The sequence below is a fragment of the Dermacentor silvarum genome, chromosome 4, assembly GCF_013339745.2.
Source record: "Dermacentor silvarum isolate Dsil-2018 chromosome 4, BIME_Dsil_1.4, whole genome shotgun sequence".
Taxonomy (NCBI): Eukaryota; Metazoa; Arthropoda; class Arachnida; order Ixodida; family Ixodidae; genus Dermacentor; species Dermacentor silvarum.
The window spans coordinates 79,792,633-79,806,848 of NC_051157.2; the positions used below are offsets into that span (position 1 = coordinate 79,792,633).

The window sequence follows — 14,216 nt, forward strand, 5'->3', positions numbered from 1 at the left end:
GACAAAGTTTGCCTACCAAAGCTTGCTAGTGCAGAAGCCAGTGTCTACCACTGTGATGCGTAGAAAGGGCGACAATGTTCAAATCACGCACATAACTGCATACAACAATGTTCAAATCTCTACAAAATCAAGCCGGCCCAATTATAGTTGCAAGGCACCGCTCCAGAAATAATTTCAATTTATATCCTGGTTCATCAACACATTCGCTGCTGCTCTCTTTCAGACAATACAGTTTCATAGTAAAGTAGAGTGTATGGCTGTAAGGCCTGTAGGAGGTACATGTTACCCATGACAGTGTACTGCATAGTATCCACTACAGGCCATAAATCCATTACCCGCAAACCTAATGGATACATACAGCCAAACCAACTTATAGTGATACCGGTTTTAACAATACATGGATATAACAATAAGCAGCCGACGCACCATCAACTTTTATAAGTGTTCTATGGTAAAATAAACAACTTAACACAATGCCCCCATGTTGCGTTATTGGCTATAACAATTAAACCTGGCTACTGGTTGTGTGCGCCGAAAGGAAAAAGAAGGAAATACTATATTTGAAAAAAAGAAAGAAAGAAATGTGAGCCTATTTGCCACACTTGCCTTTGTGCCGCTCACCCCGCTCACCCCGCACGACACGTTTTTGTCACACTGCTGGCCTCACGCACCCCATTCCCAGTCTCCCTCCCACTCTTTCGCCGAGGTTGGAGGGGTGGAAGGTAGAGAGGAGAGGGGCAACAAAGGCATGGCGTGTGAAGTATGTAGCAGAAAGGCAAATCTGGTGAAGTGGCTCGCATTTTTTTTTCTTTTTTTGGATGTTATATTTATTTTTTCTCAGCGCAGGCACCCAATAGCCAGATTTTAATTGTTATAGCCAATAATGCGACCAGGGAACACTGTAGTGAGCAGTTTATTTTACCATAGAACACACACAAAAGTTGACGGTGCATCGGCTGCTTATGGTTATATCCGAGTATTGTTAAAACCAGTAATGCCATAATTGGGTTTCGACTGTACTTCTGTGTAATTAAAATGTCACTTGGCTTTTTTTCATGCAACCCGGTTATAACAATTGTATTTTCTTGGCCCTTGAGTATTGTTACAAGTGGGTTTGACTGTAGTACCCACTAGATTTGTAGGTAATGGCTCTGTGGATAATGAGTCTGTAGCCTGTAGCGGGTACATACCCTAGTACCCACTACAGAATATAGGCCTGTTACAGGCCATTACAGGCAGAACTGGCAGTAGTGCCTGTACGGCCTATAGCAGAAACAGTACAGTACTAGTGCAGGCAGTACTATAAACCCACTACAGCTTGCTTGCCATCCTGCACCCTGTTCTCTGTAGTGGATATGTACTTTGTTGCACGTTACTTAGTAGTATAGTATGTACCTACTAGAGTGTTCACACTGTACCCACTACATGGCACTATGCACAACTATGCACTATGCACCCATTACAGGCCAAGAGTCGTGGCTATTCAGCCCTTGGGCTGTAGTGGGTACTCCCTGCAGTGGGTATGTGCCATAATTGAGGGGTGTAACGAGGACTACTACTGTCAGCAAGTTGTTGCAAAGGTGGAGCTGAATGGACAGAGTTGGACACACCTATGCACATCAATGAACGATGCTGGAGACTCTCCAGGAGCGCAGGCAAGCGCAGCTGGGCCAGCTTGCCCAAAAAGCGCAGAGAGGCTCCTTCCTGGCCTTCGCCGCTCTCACCTAAGGCCCGCTCAGGCAGCAAGCCCAGGAACCGGTCTACCACTGGACGTCTGTACAGGAGTGCAGTGCACATTACACAGGGCACAAAGATCACATTTCTATCAAAGGTTCCATGAAAAATTCGATAGAAGATCCCATTTGTGTTTTTTTCTCTTGTTTTGCACAAAAGATTTATCTTTTAAGCCTACTGTCTCACTGTACTGCTGTAATTTATCATTTTATCATTGAAATATTTCAGAACTACGAGTGTCCTCTTCGTAGTACATGCATAAGGAGTGTTTAATGTATGCTGCCATTTATTGAGGTTGCGTTAGACAGCCCACATAAAAGCAGTGATGCTTACGTGGGCAAGTACTTAGGTTGACACTCAATTGAACAACCTTTGCTTAAAGGCTGGCATGTAGTGTATGCGATATTGTTTTCGTTCACTCAGGGTGAGTTGGCTGCCTAGTCCCTTGCTAAAGCACTGGTGCTTCAGCGGGCTGCATATCGAATTGTGTAATACCCGTGCCACACGGGAAAAAGTAAAGTGCAATTTGAGCGAGTGCACTTCGCGGCTAGTGTCATTCGCAGGCTGCCACACGGGAACCCTTAGTGGCACTCACTGCAGAGCGCACTTGCTGGCGAGTGTGTAGCCTCGTTAGCAATGCTTAGAAGATACATAAAGTGATATTGAAAGAAGAGTCAGGAGTACTTTTTAATAGCGTTGTTTTAAATTGCTAACGTTACAAGATAATAAAATATGCCACACCGCAAAAAAAAAAAAAATAAATAAGAACAGCAAAAAACTACTCTCGCTCTCGGGCTGTTCACGACCACGCCGGGTCATGGCTGCGCACTTGTTTGGTGGATCGAGTCGTTTTGACTGTTGCTGGTCAAGTTGCCGTCGTTGCCAGCGCTTGTAAAGGTGGATTGTAAATGTTGTTCCTAACAATAATAAACAGTTTTCGTGCACACATTTTTATATTAATAAATATATGCTTTCCCATCTGACTCCCGGTCGCCATGGCCATCGATTTGAAAGAACACTTTACTTTCTCGTATAGCAGCGCACTGCCAAAGTGACACTCGGCGTGCTGAAGTGCACTCGCTCAAAGTGCACTTTACTTTGCCCGTGTGGCACGGGTATAAATATGCAAGATATGACATGAATAAATAAAACTTCCCTATTACAAGGCTGACAGCACTGCACGCCTGTCGTTCACACAGCATATATTCAACGTCATAATCGGCCTTATTAATTCCACTCCACAATGGATGTACCTACTTAGCCAGGAATGCTCAGTCACTATGCTGTTGTTGTTGCAATTGATAATAATAGACAGTTTTAAAATAATGTTTGTTGCCTGACATACGTTTTACCGCAAGCACCTTTGCGGTATGTTACGGTGCGCGTCTCCAAGAAATTTATTTTAACGTACTAGAAGACAAACATAAGGAATACGGTACAAGAAAAGCCGTTGTCTGGTGCCTCGTGCCAAACATATCCTATGGAACGACTTGCGACAACTCTTTTTGAGTCCTTGGCATAAATGCTCACTAGTCAGCTGGCGCAGTTCATTGGTGCAACTTCTACCAAAGTTCATGCCTCCCAGTTTTTGGATGTTCTAAAACCAACTCAAAAGCAGACAAAATCGTCACCCAATCCATTAGCTGACTCTTCTTGTGCAGGACCTTCTACTCATGTAGAGCAGACGGAAGCAGAACCCCTAAAAGAAGCTTATGAAGACTTCCAGGGTGTGGACATGGAACTGAAGTCTGAAACGCACCAGACCTCCTCCCCCAAAAATGTCTCCCAAGTCAAAAACTAAAAATATGTCAAAGAGAACCTCTCCGAGGACTCCTTGAAAGAGTATTTTGGATCAGGTAGTTTCCACTACCGTTCTATCTTTAAACATACATAGGCTCTCTAAAAATCTAGCATTGGAACTGCCATTCGATTGTTTCTGCTACTGCAGATTTATCATACATTTTTTCAAATTTTTTCCCAGACATAATTGTTTTACAAGAAACCTCGCTTTCAAATGGTCAAAAGTATTTTCTAAAAAATTATCTATTACTTCGTTTGGATCGACCTGCCAGAAGTGGTGGTGTTGCTTTCTTGGTTTCAACTAGTAAATTCAGTCACAAAGCCACAATATTGCGCCAATGTATCTCTATATTGAGTGCGAAATTTTAGCATTAGACCTAACACTCAAAGACTGCTCCATTTCCTTAGTTAACATATATTTCCCAGCAGGAGTGCAGGATACCTGATATCTAGACAGCACATTAGCTTCCTGCAGAAAAGACATAGTACTCGCTGATCACTTTAGTTCTCACTATGTGTCTTCGGGTTGCAAAACTGATTTAGGTGGAAACGCCTGGGGGAATGGACTCTTGATAATAATCTTTCTTGTCTAAATTCAAAAGTTGCTACATTTGTTCACGGCCAGTCTCAATCAGCAATAGACCTCCCTTTTTTCCAGCTCGTCTTTAACTATATATTCGTGGAATACTATAGACTGCGCTGAAAACAGTGAGCACATTCCTATTATTTCTGAGATTGATGTTGCTTAGATTTCTTTCAAAAGCAAAACTGACCCATTTGTAAATTACGGCAAATTTCAAAAGGACTTGAAGTCGACGATGCTTTCCCGCACAAATATGGCACGAGGATATTAGGGCTATGAGCCTCTGTGCAGCTTTAAAACGTTCCTTGAAGAATGCAGCATTTAATTTAACCTCCAATAAAGGCAGATCTTTCAGTCCGTGTCGGAATTAGAATGCGCACGAACTTACCAAAAATAAAAAGCTGCTTGGAAGCAACATCTCTGTAATCCATGTCCAAAAAATGGGAGTGATTACTATCAATTTGTTGCTGCATTTTTCAGGCTTACAGTATATAAAGCCAAAGATGAGTATGATATGAACAAATTTACTTATCTGTCTAAATCTAAAATACAAAAAAAAAGCTCCAGGCATATCCAAAAAATTGGTTGATTACCTGGTTACAACCTGCCTAGACTGTAATGCACTTATAATACAGTTCAACCCACTTAATAATGATTTCAGGTATAACAATCTATCAGGTAAAACGACCACATTTCAGTGCATTTATGATTTTTCGACGCTGCTTATTAAAACTGCTTCCAGAAAGGCGCATGTGAAGTGAAAGAGATTTTGAAATAAGGCTCCCAAAGCACGAAAATGCAACAGAAGTGGGAGTGCGGTAACGCACTAGTCGAACCTCTATGAAGATATGATCTTCAAGATAAGTGAGTGTCTTGCATCAATTTTGAAAGCCATGCAACAGCTGCTCAAGTGTTGCTATCATTGCTGTCCATAATCAGATGGCCTGAATCACGGTGCAAGTGGCAGGGCATGCTGCTACTATGCAAAAGTGCAAAGTGTTCATAGTTATCTGGTTACTATACCATTATCAGGAAAGCATGGTTCGTTACGTCGTAGCTGATTGCTGATAACGAGTTGCTATGACATTCTACCTTTTCAGTACTTTTTCAGCTAAAGTGACGCAGGAAAAGTATTTCCCGACTTCAGGTGTGTGGCTGATGCACAGCGGCACTGGAGAGACCTTTGCGAAATGGTGGCAAGTTGCAGTAGTTTGCATTTCCAGCTATCTAGAACGCTTCATTCTTATATCCAGAATCTACTCCAGTCCCGCTTGCCGCAAATATATATCACAAGCTCTCGAAGAAAACAAATGACATCAGTTGCGCTAGCAGTTTTGAAATCACAGAGGATAAAAAATGGGCACCGTTTTTAAAGAGGTTCGAAGCCGGTTTTAGTTCTTTAGATAGGCATTACGCATGAACTAGCATTTTTTTAATCTTAAGAAAATTAGCAGTTAGGTATCGAAAGGTGCTGGGAACCAAACTGAAGATGCTGAAAATACAATTTTCCGATCAAAGTGGTGTTGAATCATTAACTGTCAACACCAACTTCAGTGTCATTATTTCTTGTGTGTTTTGAAGGAGGAGTCCACATATATTGTAAAACCTCGTGGATTCAGACTTCAGGGGACCGAAAACATGTCTGAATTAATTGAATTTCAAATTATCGAGGGTGTCAAGAAAACAAAGGAATGCTTACTATGTCCACATATATTGTAAAACCTCGTGGATTCAGACTTCAGGGGACCGAAAACATGTCCGAATTAATTGGATTTCAAATTATCGAGGGTGTCAAGAAAACAATAAAGGAATGCTTACTATTTCAACCCACTTTTATTTACTGAATGAATCAGCAAACTCAATTTCTATTTTGCACAAAAGCAGTGTGAAGCAGCAATTCTCGTCACCTAGTGACTGATCAGAGCTTGCAGCAACGAAAGCCTCGCAACTTCCTTCGCAGCGCGACTGCGGCGCGTTTACATCCGAGGTCAATAGTACGCACATCTACATTATTTTTTAGCCAGTGAGCTCGCTGCCAACAGATCATCCATTCATGATGATGTAGAGGTGCCCTTTATCCTCGACAACTTCCACCATGTTTGTGAGATCTGCCTGGAGTCAAAACGAAACCACAACTGCTGTGGACAAAACACAGTCACTATCGATGCAATCATGGACGACGACCATGCAGCTTGAAAGCATGCGGCGAACGCGTGCATGAAGTAAAAACGAAACTACTGTTTGCCGCAACCGCTGCAGATGAAACCACAGTTGCTATCGATACGATCATGGATAGCGACTGAGCAGTTATGAAGGCACGCAGCCAATGTGGTGTTATGCACAGCAGTAAACACAAGAATAAAGGCTACAATGGGACAAATACGCATGGAGCGTTCCGGTGTTCCTATCATTTAGTATGTATTTCTGACTGCGGCAATGCGGAATCCAGTGCTTCATTTCGGTTCGACGCTAGTGCCGCTTTTGTTTTTATGCGTTGCACATTTGCGGTGCTCATCGCTCGCCGAGCTCCGGGAGTTGTTCAAGTTAACCGGTGCGCGGCCAAATAGATCCAAATTAATGAGAGTTTGATTGCACTAAATAATACATACACATGCTGGGGCCAAAGGACGAGTATGAATTATCTGATTTTTTTGAATTAACGAGGGTCGAATTAACAAGGTTTTACTGTAATGAGCTATTGATAAAACAAACACTTTTTGTAGAGCTATCATGTTTGACAGGTTTGACTACCGCAGCTGACGACCCATTGTTTACTTACACAACTTCAAGAAGCGCTCTTGGTCCTAGGATGAGCTCATGGAAAAAGTCGAGGATAAAGCGGGCGTCCTTGGGTTGGAGTATATCACCCTCCTCATACAACGACAGCATGGCCTCCACCAACTGCAGGCAGTCTGCCAAGGAAAATCAGCATCTTACCATTAGAACACCAATTTTTTTCAGATTGAAACATTGACCTAGCAAAATACTTTGATTTAAAAAACATTGTTTTGAAGTGAAAGCATTCATAGGCTCAGGCTCTTCCTTGGCTGGGCACAATGCTGGTGGTCAGTGTAACTAAAAAGTAGAAAACTGCAAAGAAAATGAAAAAAAAAAAAAGAATGGCATAGTCTGAAAACAAAATTTGTGTAAGTCAGGCCCCTGCAAAGGATTTCAATCATGAGTTCATAAGCTGGCATGCTGGTTCATTGGTAGACACTGTCAGGAGCCAGCTACCACTCTACCTATGGCGTTCCTTCGAGTGGCCTTCGAAAGACACCGTCTGAAAGGCAGGAATGTTGGTGGCTATGCTCACCACCAGGGGATACACGAGGCAGCAGAAGACGAGCTATCTTGACCACAACACGCATGTCTCCCGATCGCACTTGGCCGGTGCTGATGAGATCACCAAAAAAGGCCAGCACACGCTGACCTTGGTCAGCACTGAGCACGCCTAGCAGGCCAGCCAGCACCTCGCAGATGCCCAGGTTGATGGACGTCACAGACACCTGCAACATTGCAGCGGAGGCACGCACAGAAGTCATGCAAGTTCTGAAGCACTTTTGAATGTAGTACCAAATACATCCGCTTGATCGTTAGAACTTCTGAAAGCAGTTACGCGCAGTGCTTCAGGGTTCCTCAAGAAAGCTGAAATGCCTGAAGAGAAAGCGTGGAAAGACTGCCTTGCCAGATTTCTTCACTGCAACACCTGATGGAAGTCTTGAAGTACAATACAAGCCCATTTAACTACTCCTGTAGGAAATAATGTAGGAGGCTGTAAGTAAAAGTTTACGGCCAGTTCAGACAACAAGTCAAAAACAAGAAACAGTAGTAATTCCTGAAGTAGTTTTACACGGAGGCATGGTGGCGGCATCGGCAAAGAACATAGCCAACAATGAGCACACCAGTATGACCTGTTGCCACAAGCCTATCGCGATAAGCATTATCATTTATCTGCCTGACAGTGCGTGTGGCATAGCGCATTGGAAGCGTAGTAAATGCGATAAACCAAACGTGCCCCCCATTATCTGCTGCCTATTTAAATGTGGCCGGTCTGATTGCACGTGCATCAATTGCAGCTGGTGGTTGTGTATCAATGCAGTGTAAGGCGTGTGTGATATCAAAAACACGGTGGAAGCTGCTGTGGAAGAAAGGCGATTCTGCTGTGGATCGTGTGCTCACAGGATTAATCAGTTGCCAACCGGCTCACAGGTGACAAAAGAATTGAGATGTGCACACGGTAATAAAATGCACATCTACTCGGATGAAGATGGCTGTCCTGTGCTGTTGCTGCACTGTCAGAGAAGTTGCAAGGCCTTTGGCGCTGTGAGCATTTATCAGACACAAGATGACAAAATTTACAACGTCCGTGCTGACTTTGTGCAGAACAGAAACAAGGGCTGCATATTTCTTCAGTAAATAAAGCAATGTTGATGCAGTAAGCATTTGTTTATTGTTTTCTTGAGACACTCGATAATTTGAGATATGGTTTATTCTGTCATCTTTTCTAGTCTCATGAAGTCTTAATTAATGAGGCTTTATGGTACTACCATATTTACTCAATTGTAATGAGAGTTTGCTACCTGTAGTCGATCCTCGCGTTACAATCAAATACTGAAATTCAAATTGTCTTATAAAAGTGCAATGATGCACCCAATTCTAATCATCGAGTGAAATGTGCAAGTGAAAGTGCGCGCTTTCACGGAGAGCAAACGCACGGCAGAGAGCAAACGTGAAGTCTTCCGTCGTGCGAAAGGTCGTGGGGGGATGGAAAGAAGAGAGCGGAGGCGACGTTTATCTGCGGCACCAAATGCGTATCTTGTGACCGGGCGCAATGGGAACTGGTGACTCAATTTCCCACGCGAAAGGAGGAAAGTTCGAAGGCAGCACAGGAGGGAGGGGGCGCGGCTTCTACTCTGCCACCATGCTGCGTACTTTGCGCGGCTGCGGGCTGTCGCGCGCACCGTATCTTGAAAGCGATCTCTACACGGCTCTTACCTTTGTACGTGCTGTGCTTTCGCCGCTCAGTTTCCGTTCAAGCGATAGACCGCATGAACCTTCGGTCACTGCTGCTAGCGCGCTTGCTCACGCTAGCGTTTTGACAGTGGTTGTGCACGGTCATCGAGTGTGGTCTATTCATGTTTGCTTGTGCGTGCTGACACCATGCTTGTTAATTCAGTTAGTAAGCGAATATGTGCAAGTTTATACATCCGATAAAACTACTGTCCTAACTCCATATAGCTGTGTACTAATTTGCTATCGCAATTGATGCTTCGCCTTTCGGGCAAAACTACGACTTTTTCATGCATCCGGTGGTCTTGTGTTACTTTAGCGGTTTACTTCTATTTTTTTTGTTTTTTTTTGCTGGACGCAACAAAGTCACTCCTCGCATTGCTTTGCAGTTTTATTTTTTCTTGGTGGACACAATGAAAAGTCACCCCTCGTGTTACAATCGTGGTCACGTTACAATCGAGTAAATACGATATATACTGTTTTGTAAATAGTTATGCCACATTCCTACTAGGTATGTATTGATGAGATTCTACTGTAATAAAAAACAACACAGTTCTGGCTCTCTGTGTGTCTGTCTATACAGTCGAACTTCAATATATTGAACATAAATATAATAAAGTAAATCTAAAATTTGGTTGGTCATGCTTTAGTTCAATGGAGTATTCTCCTGCTATAACGAAATTGAAAAAGCAGGATCCAATACAGGATTAGCTATAGTGAAACAAATATTTGTTTGCACATGGCCCAAAATATATATTCTCGTAGCAAAAATGTCAAATACAGTCGCCGACCAGATTTTCAGGCACTTGATTTTTCGGACCTGCACGATTCCTACAGCACTGCCACCTTGAACTAATGCACTGCCACCTGGAACTACAGCACTACCCCTGGAACTAATGTAAATGTACAACGGCAACAATAAAAATTTTTAACGCTGCACATTGTTTCGGGCATAACCGTGCGTGCGATGCTGCAAACATGGCAGCCATGTACAAAGTTGGTGCCATTTCAACTGGCACAAAACTGCTACTTTGGCTGTCGATGAAGCGGCACTGGCAACCTAAGCAGTGTGGTCGGCAAAATGACTGGTGATAGGCCTTATTGGCAACTGAGAGTGAGATTAGATGCACAGGCTAGATTGATGGCTGTAGCAGTGGAGTATGGATTCACGTCTGGTCCCCTCCGTGTCCGAAAAGTCTATTGATGGCATGCACGTTTTGGCCAGCGGCTTGGTTTGTTTGGACTGCAGTTGGCAAGCGAACGTGCCAGTCCTGCGTGGTAACACCAATCACATGGTTACACATTCACAGCAATGCAGAGCAAGTGTATGTGATTTACAGTTGTTCCCGTGCCTCGCGTCAGCCCATCAAAAAGTCAACAAGTCATTAAAATACTCCACTTGTGTTTTTTTTTTTCTTTTTATATAGACCTCATCACATTTTTTTCCCACAGATAGCTGCATGTATGCTTATAACAAATATTGGTTATGATACAAGATATTTTCATGTCTGATGCGACTTCATTATAATAAGGTTCGACTCTATCTGTTCAACACTTATAACCAGCTTCAAGCTTGCAAAGTTTCACAAATAATTTCGCTGACAGCATGTGACTGGTCTAATAATTTTTCCATTCTGTGAATTTCTACAAGCAGTGCATATAGCTGTTACCAAAGGCTGTGAGAATGGTTGCAGTTTCATGAGAAACTGGAAAGCTTTGTAGTAAGGTCCTGGAGGCTAAACATACAAAAAAAAAAAGAAAAAAAAGAAAGGCAGATCACATTCCACATGCTCCTCTTGATGCCAGTGTTACTGGTTCAAAAAAATTTAAAAATAATAAATATGATAGTTACTTGGTTAAAACTGAGCCCCTCAGTTCCAGGTTCTTCTTGCTCATTAAAGTGATGAGCATTATACATGGAAGCACACTGAAGTGTATTTAAGTGGCTGAGGCAGCTGCTCACCTGACGATCAAACATGGGGTCTTTCTTCATCTTCTTGGTCGAGGACGATCCACTCCCAGACGCACAGTCATGCGAGAAGGGGAAGCGGCCATCAAAGTGATTGAGCAGTTGGGTGCCAAAGTTTTCTTCAAACCATGAAACCTGCAATGTCAAGTGGAGAGAGGAAATGGGACGGGGAGGTAGAAGAGTACCAATTGTCAAAGTCGACCTGGTTTCTGGTTTTATGACACGAATATTATTTTCATTTAGGGCAAGGGTGCTCTAAAATTTCTGGCTTTGAAGAACCCTACCAGCCTTCCTAGAGTGCTGTGGAACCCCTAATCTCTCCCCTTTTTAACTGATGCGCAAATACACAAACACAAATCCACCTAATGGCTACACACTGTATATTATGCAGAAATGCAAACAAAAAAGTGCCCTAATTACAGGATAAACAAGGCAATTGGTGCGTGGCTCCATGCCACTTATCATAGCAAGCCTCAGCTTGCCTATTATGCATTTGAGCTCGCATTATGTTGTACCTGCACTTAGAAACTTCATTGACTGCACCACTTATGGGATTGAGGTTTGCATGTTTTAAACGTGCGAAAATAATTCTACATGTCCTCATAACCACCTTGTTGGCTATCATGTTGTGCCATGAATGTGTTTAAATAAAATTTCACCCTTGATTTGTGCATCAGTTAAACATGGTAGCCACATGAGTGCAGAAGGGGATCCATGGTAGCAGGGGTAGAAGAGAGGCAAAGGGTCCCCAGGGTTTCCCTTCTGAATGTGTCATGTGGGAGATACTAATAACCAAAGCAGTACTGCCACCATGTCTGTGTGTGGCCTCTGACATGGTCAGACGTGTTATCTTTAATACAGTGGTGGAGCAACCATCTGACCTTTTGGCGCAGGGCTTGGCCCAGGAAAAAGTCTAACTTGCCACAGCGACAAACACTTTTCGTGCAGTGTTCAACATGCATCTATATACCAGATATGGTCTCAATTTTAACTGAACTAGCCAATAAGTATAGCGGAGCTGGCTTTATGTGTACCAATGAGGTATTCAGGCTGGAGATTGGCAAACTAGTTTAATGAAGTTTAATTAAAATGACTTTCTCGGTGCACATATCGCGGTATTAAATCCACTTCTACATTTTGACTAGCAAGAGGCGTTGCACGTTTGGCGTGCTTCGAGCGAGCAAGAAAAAAAATTTCGCTGGACTATGTCATGTGAACAAGACTACGGCCTAAGAGGTGCACTACTATACCGAAGTTGCACTGAAGATCTCCACGAGTTTCTTTTATTGTGCACAATCTCTCCTGCATAACAGTGCCATGGAACATATAAAAGCTGATTAAGTTACAACCCCGGAATCTGTTTTTTCAATCGTGCAGGTTTGTAAGGAAGGTCTCTACTCATAAGAAAATTAAATGGCAGCAGTTGGATACACATATTACAAGATATCTTTAAAGTGGTTTTGTCAGCTACGTTAAACAATGTGCAACCGCATGTTATCCGAGACTTCTTTTTGATTCGACATCCTTCTTGAATGGGCTCCAAGCCAGGCCGGTACGAGTAACATCAAACTGCAGCACAAACAGCCCAAACCAAACTACCCTACAGCAGCAGTACATTGAAACATACTTCGGAGACAAACTCAACAAAAGTGCAAAAAATAATAAACAGAGAATCATCTGCGAATTATCGAATTGCGAATTTATTGCAATCCAAATTTCCCACCACCTAACCGGGAAGTGGTGACATTGCATACGCCATCACCACCCTTTGCTGCCGTTGATAAGTAAAACGGCGCCTGACGAACGGTGGTACGGTTATTTGCACAAAATGCAAATGCTCGGCTATAGAGAAACCGAGCCAAGAAAGAGCAGTGGATTCGCCGCTGCAGCTGCTTTACAGCCACTCAAACGAGGTATTCACTAAGAATACCTCGTTTTTGGAAAGCCTATATAGTAAATTTGTTGTTTAAATTTCAGCAATGCAATTTATTAATTGGCCAGTTTCACCCAGTTTTCATCGCTTTAAAACAATGTGTGATGCTGTAGTGCGTCACACTTTGCTCCTTCAACGAACCCAACACTCTATATGCATCTGGTGATATGCTGTTCCCTTGTTTGTTCACCATCACTGTCATGATGCGCCAGATCAAGCTCCTTAACTGACTAGACATGTGGCTGAAAGAATAACGTAGATAAAGTTACATGCATGTATCAAATATTTAATAAACAAGTTTTCTTGTTTTAATGAAGAGACTCCATGCAAACATTAAAGTATACCAGTTTTAGAAATTAGAAAATATTCCATAGTATTTGATTTAATAATTTAATGTTGATTTCTCAACTAATTGTATTCGATTACATTTGGAAATTTAATTATTTGAAAACCCTCTACTTTTTCCACATGTCCTTTATGTGTGACAAGGCCTTAGCTTAAGTGCTCCCAAGCACCTTGTGTGAGCTGTAGTTCTTTCTTTGACATGCTACTACCACTATAGGCCTCGTGCGCCCATATGCCAGCGCCAGCACTCCCCAATCTGACCGCACCACTGCGGCCAGGTTGAGCACATCCCTGTGTTCCCTTCCCGGCACGTTGCCCAATGCTGTGTGCAACAGCTGTTGCCATGCAATAATGGCATCGCAAAACATGCCTCCCCTTTCGTTTTGCGGCTACAGAAGGATAAGCAATGTTGACGAGTACTTCAAACGAAGCAGTTTGGTTCGCGGTGCTGACTTGTACACCACTAATCACTGCCTGAGGGAAGAAATCAACAGTGCCGACGGTTTGTCAGAAATCGACGAAAAGTGCTTGGCACAAATAAATAGCGTGGAGTATGACTTGCACTTAGACGTGAGAACACTGTTTTCTTGCTATGCATTCCAGTTGCTAGTGTAGCACCCGCTTTGTAATGCTTGCATTTTAGAAAACTATGTTTTATGGCCAACATGGTGCGTCCGCTTGGCCCATGCTTGGAAGGCATTAGCTAACACGGGGTGGCCGTCACTACAGATGTGCGTGTGCCATAGTTTGCCGGCCTAGCCCAGGCTTCCTGCTAGCAGAAAGCAGGCCGGCCCGGCCCGACGATGAACCAAGAACCTGGGCACAGCCTGAATCCACAAATC

The 14,216-nt window shown here is 43.0% G+C and overlaps 1 protein-coding gene across 1 annotated transcript in view; it reads right to left on the minus strand.

The window, feature by feature from the left end:
• Positions 1 to 14,216, minus strand: part of LOC119450295 (testis-expressed protein 10 homolog) — a 57,526-nt gene that overhangs the window by 26,060 nt on the left and 17,250 nt on the right. Inside the window, exons 6-9 of the mRNA XM_037713717.2 lie at positions 11,091 to 11,231; positions 7,431 to 7,623; positions 6,897 to 7,029; positions 1,611 to 1,774 (exon numbers count right to left, since the gene is read on the minus strand). Coding sequence (XP_037569645.1) covers positions 1,611 to 1,774; positions 6,897 to 7,029; positions 7,431 to 7,623; positions 11,091 to 11,231 — 631 coding nt within the window. The remainder of the gene's footprint in view (positions 1 to 1,610; positions 1,775 to 6,896; positions 7,030 to 7,430; positions 7,624 to 11,090; positions 11,232 to 14,216) is intronic.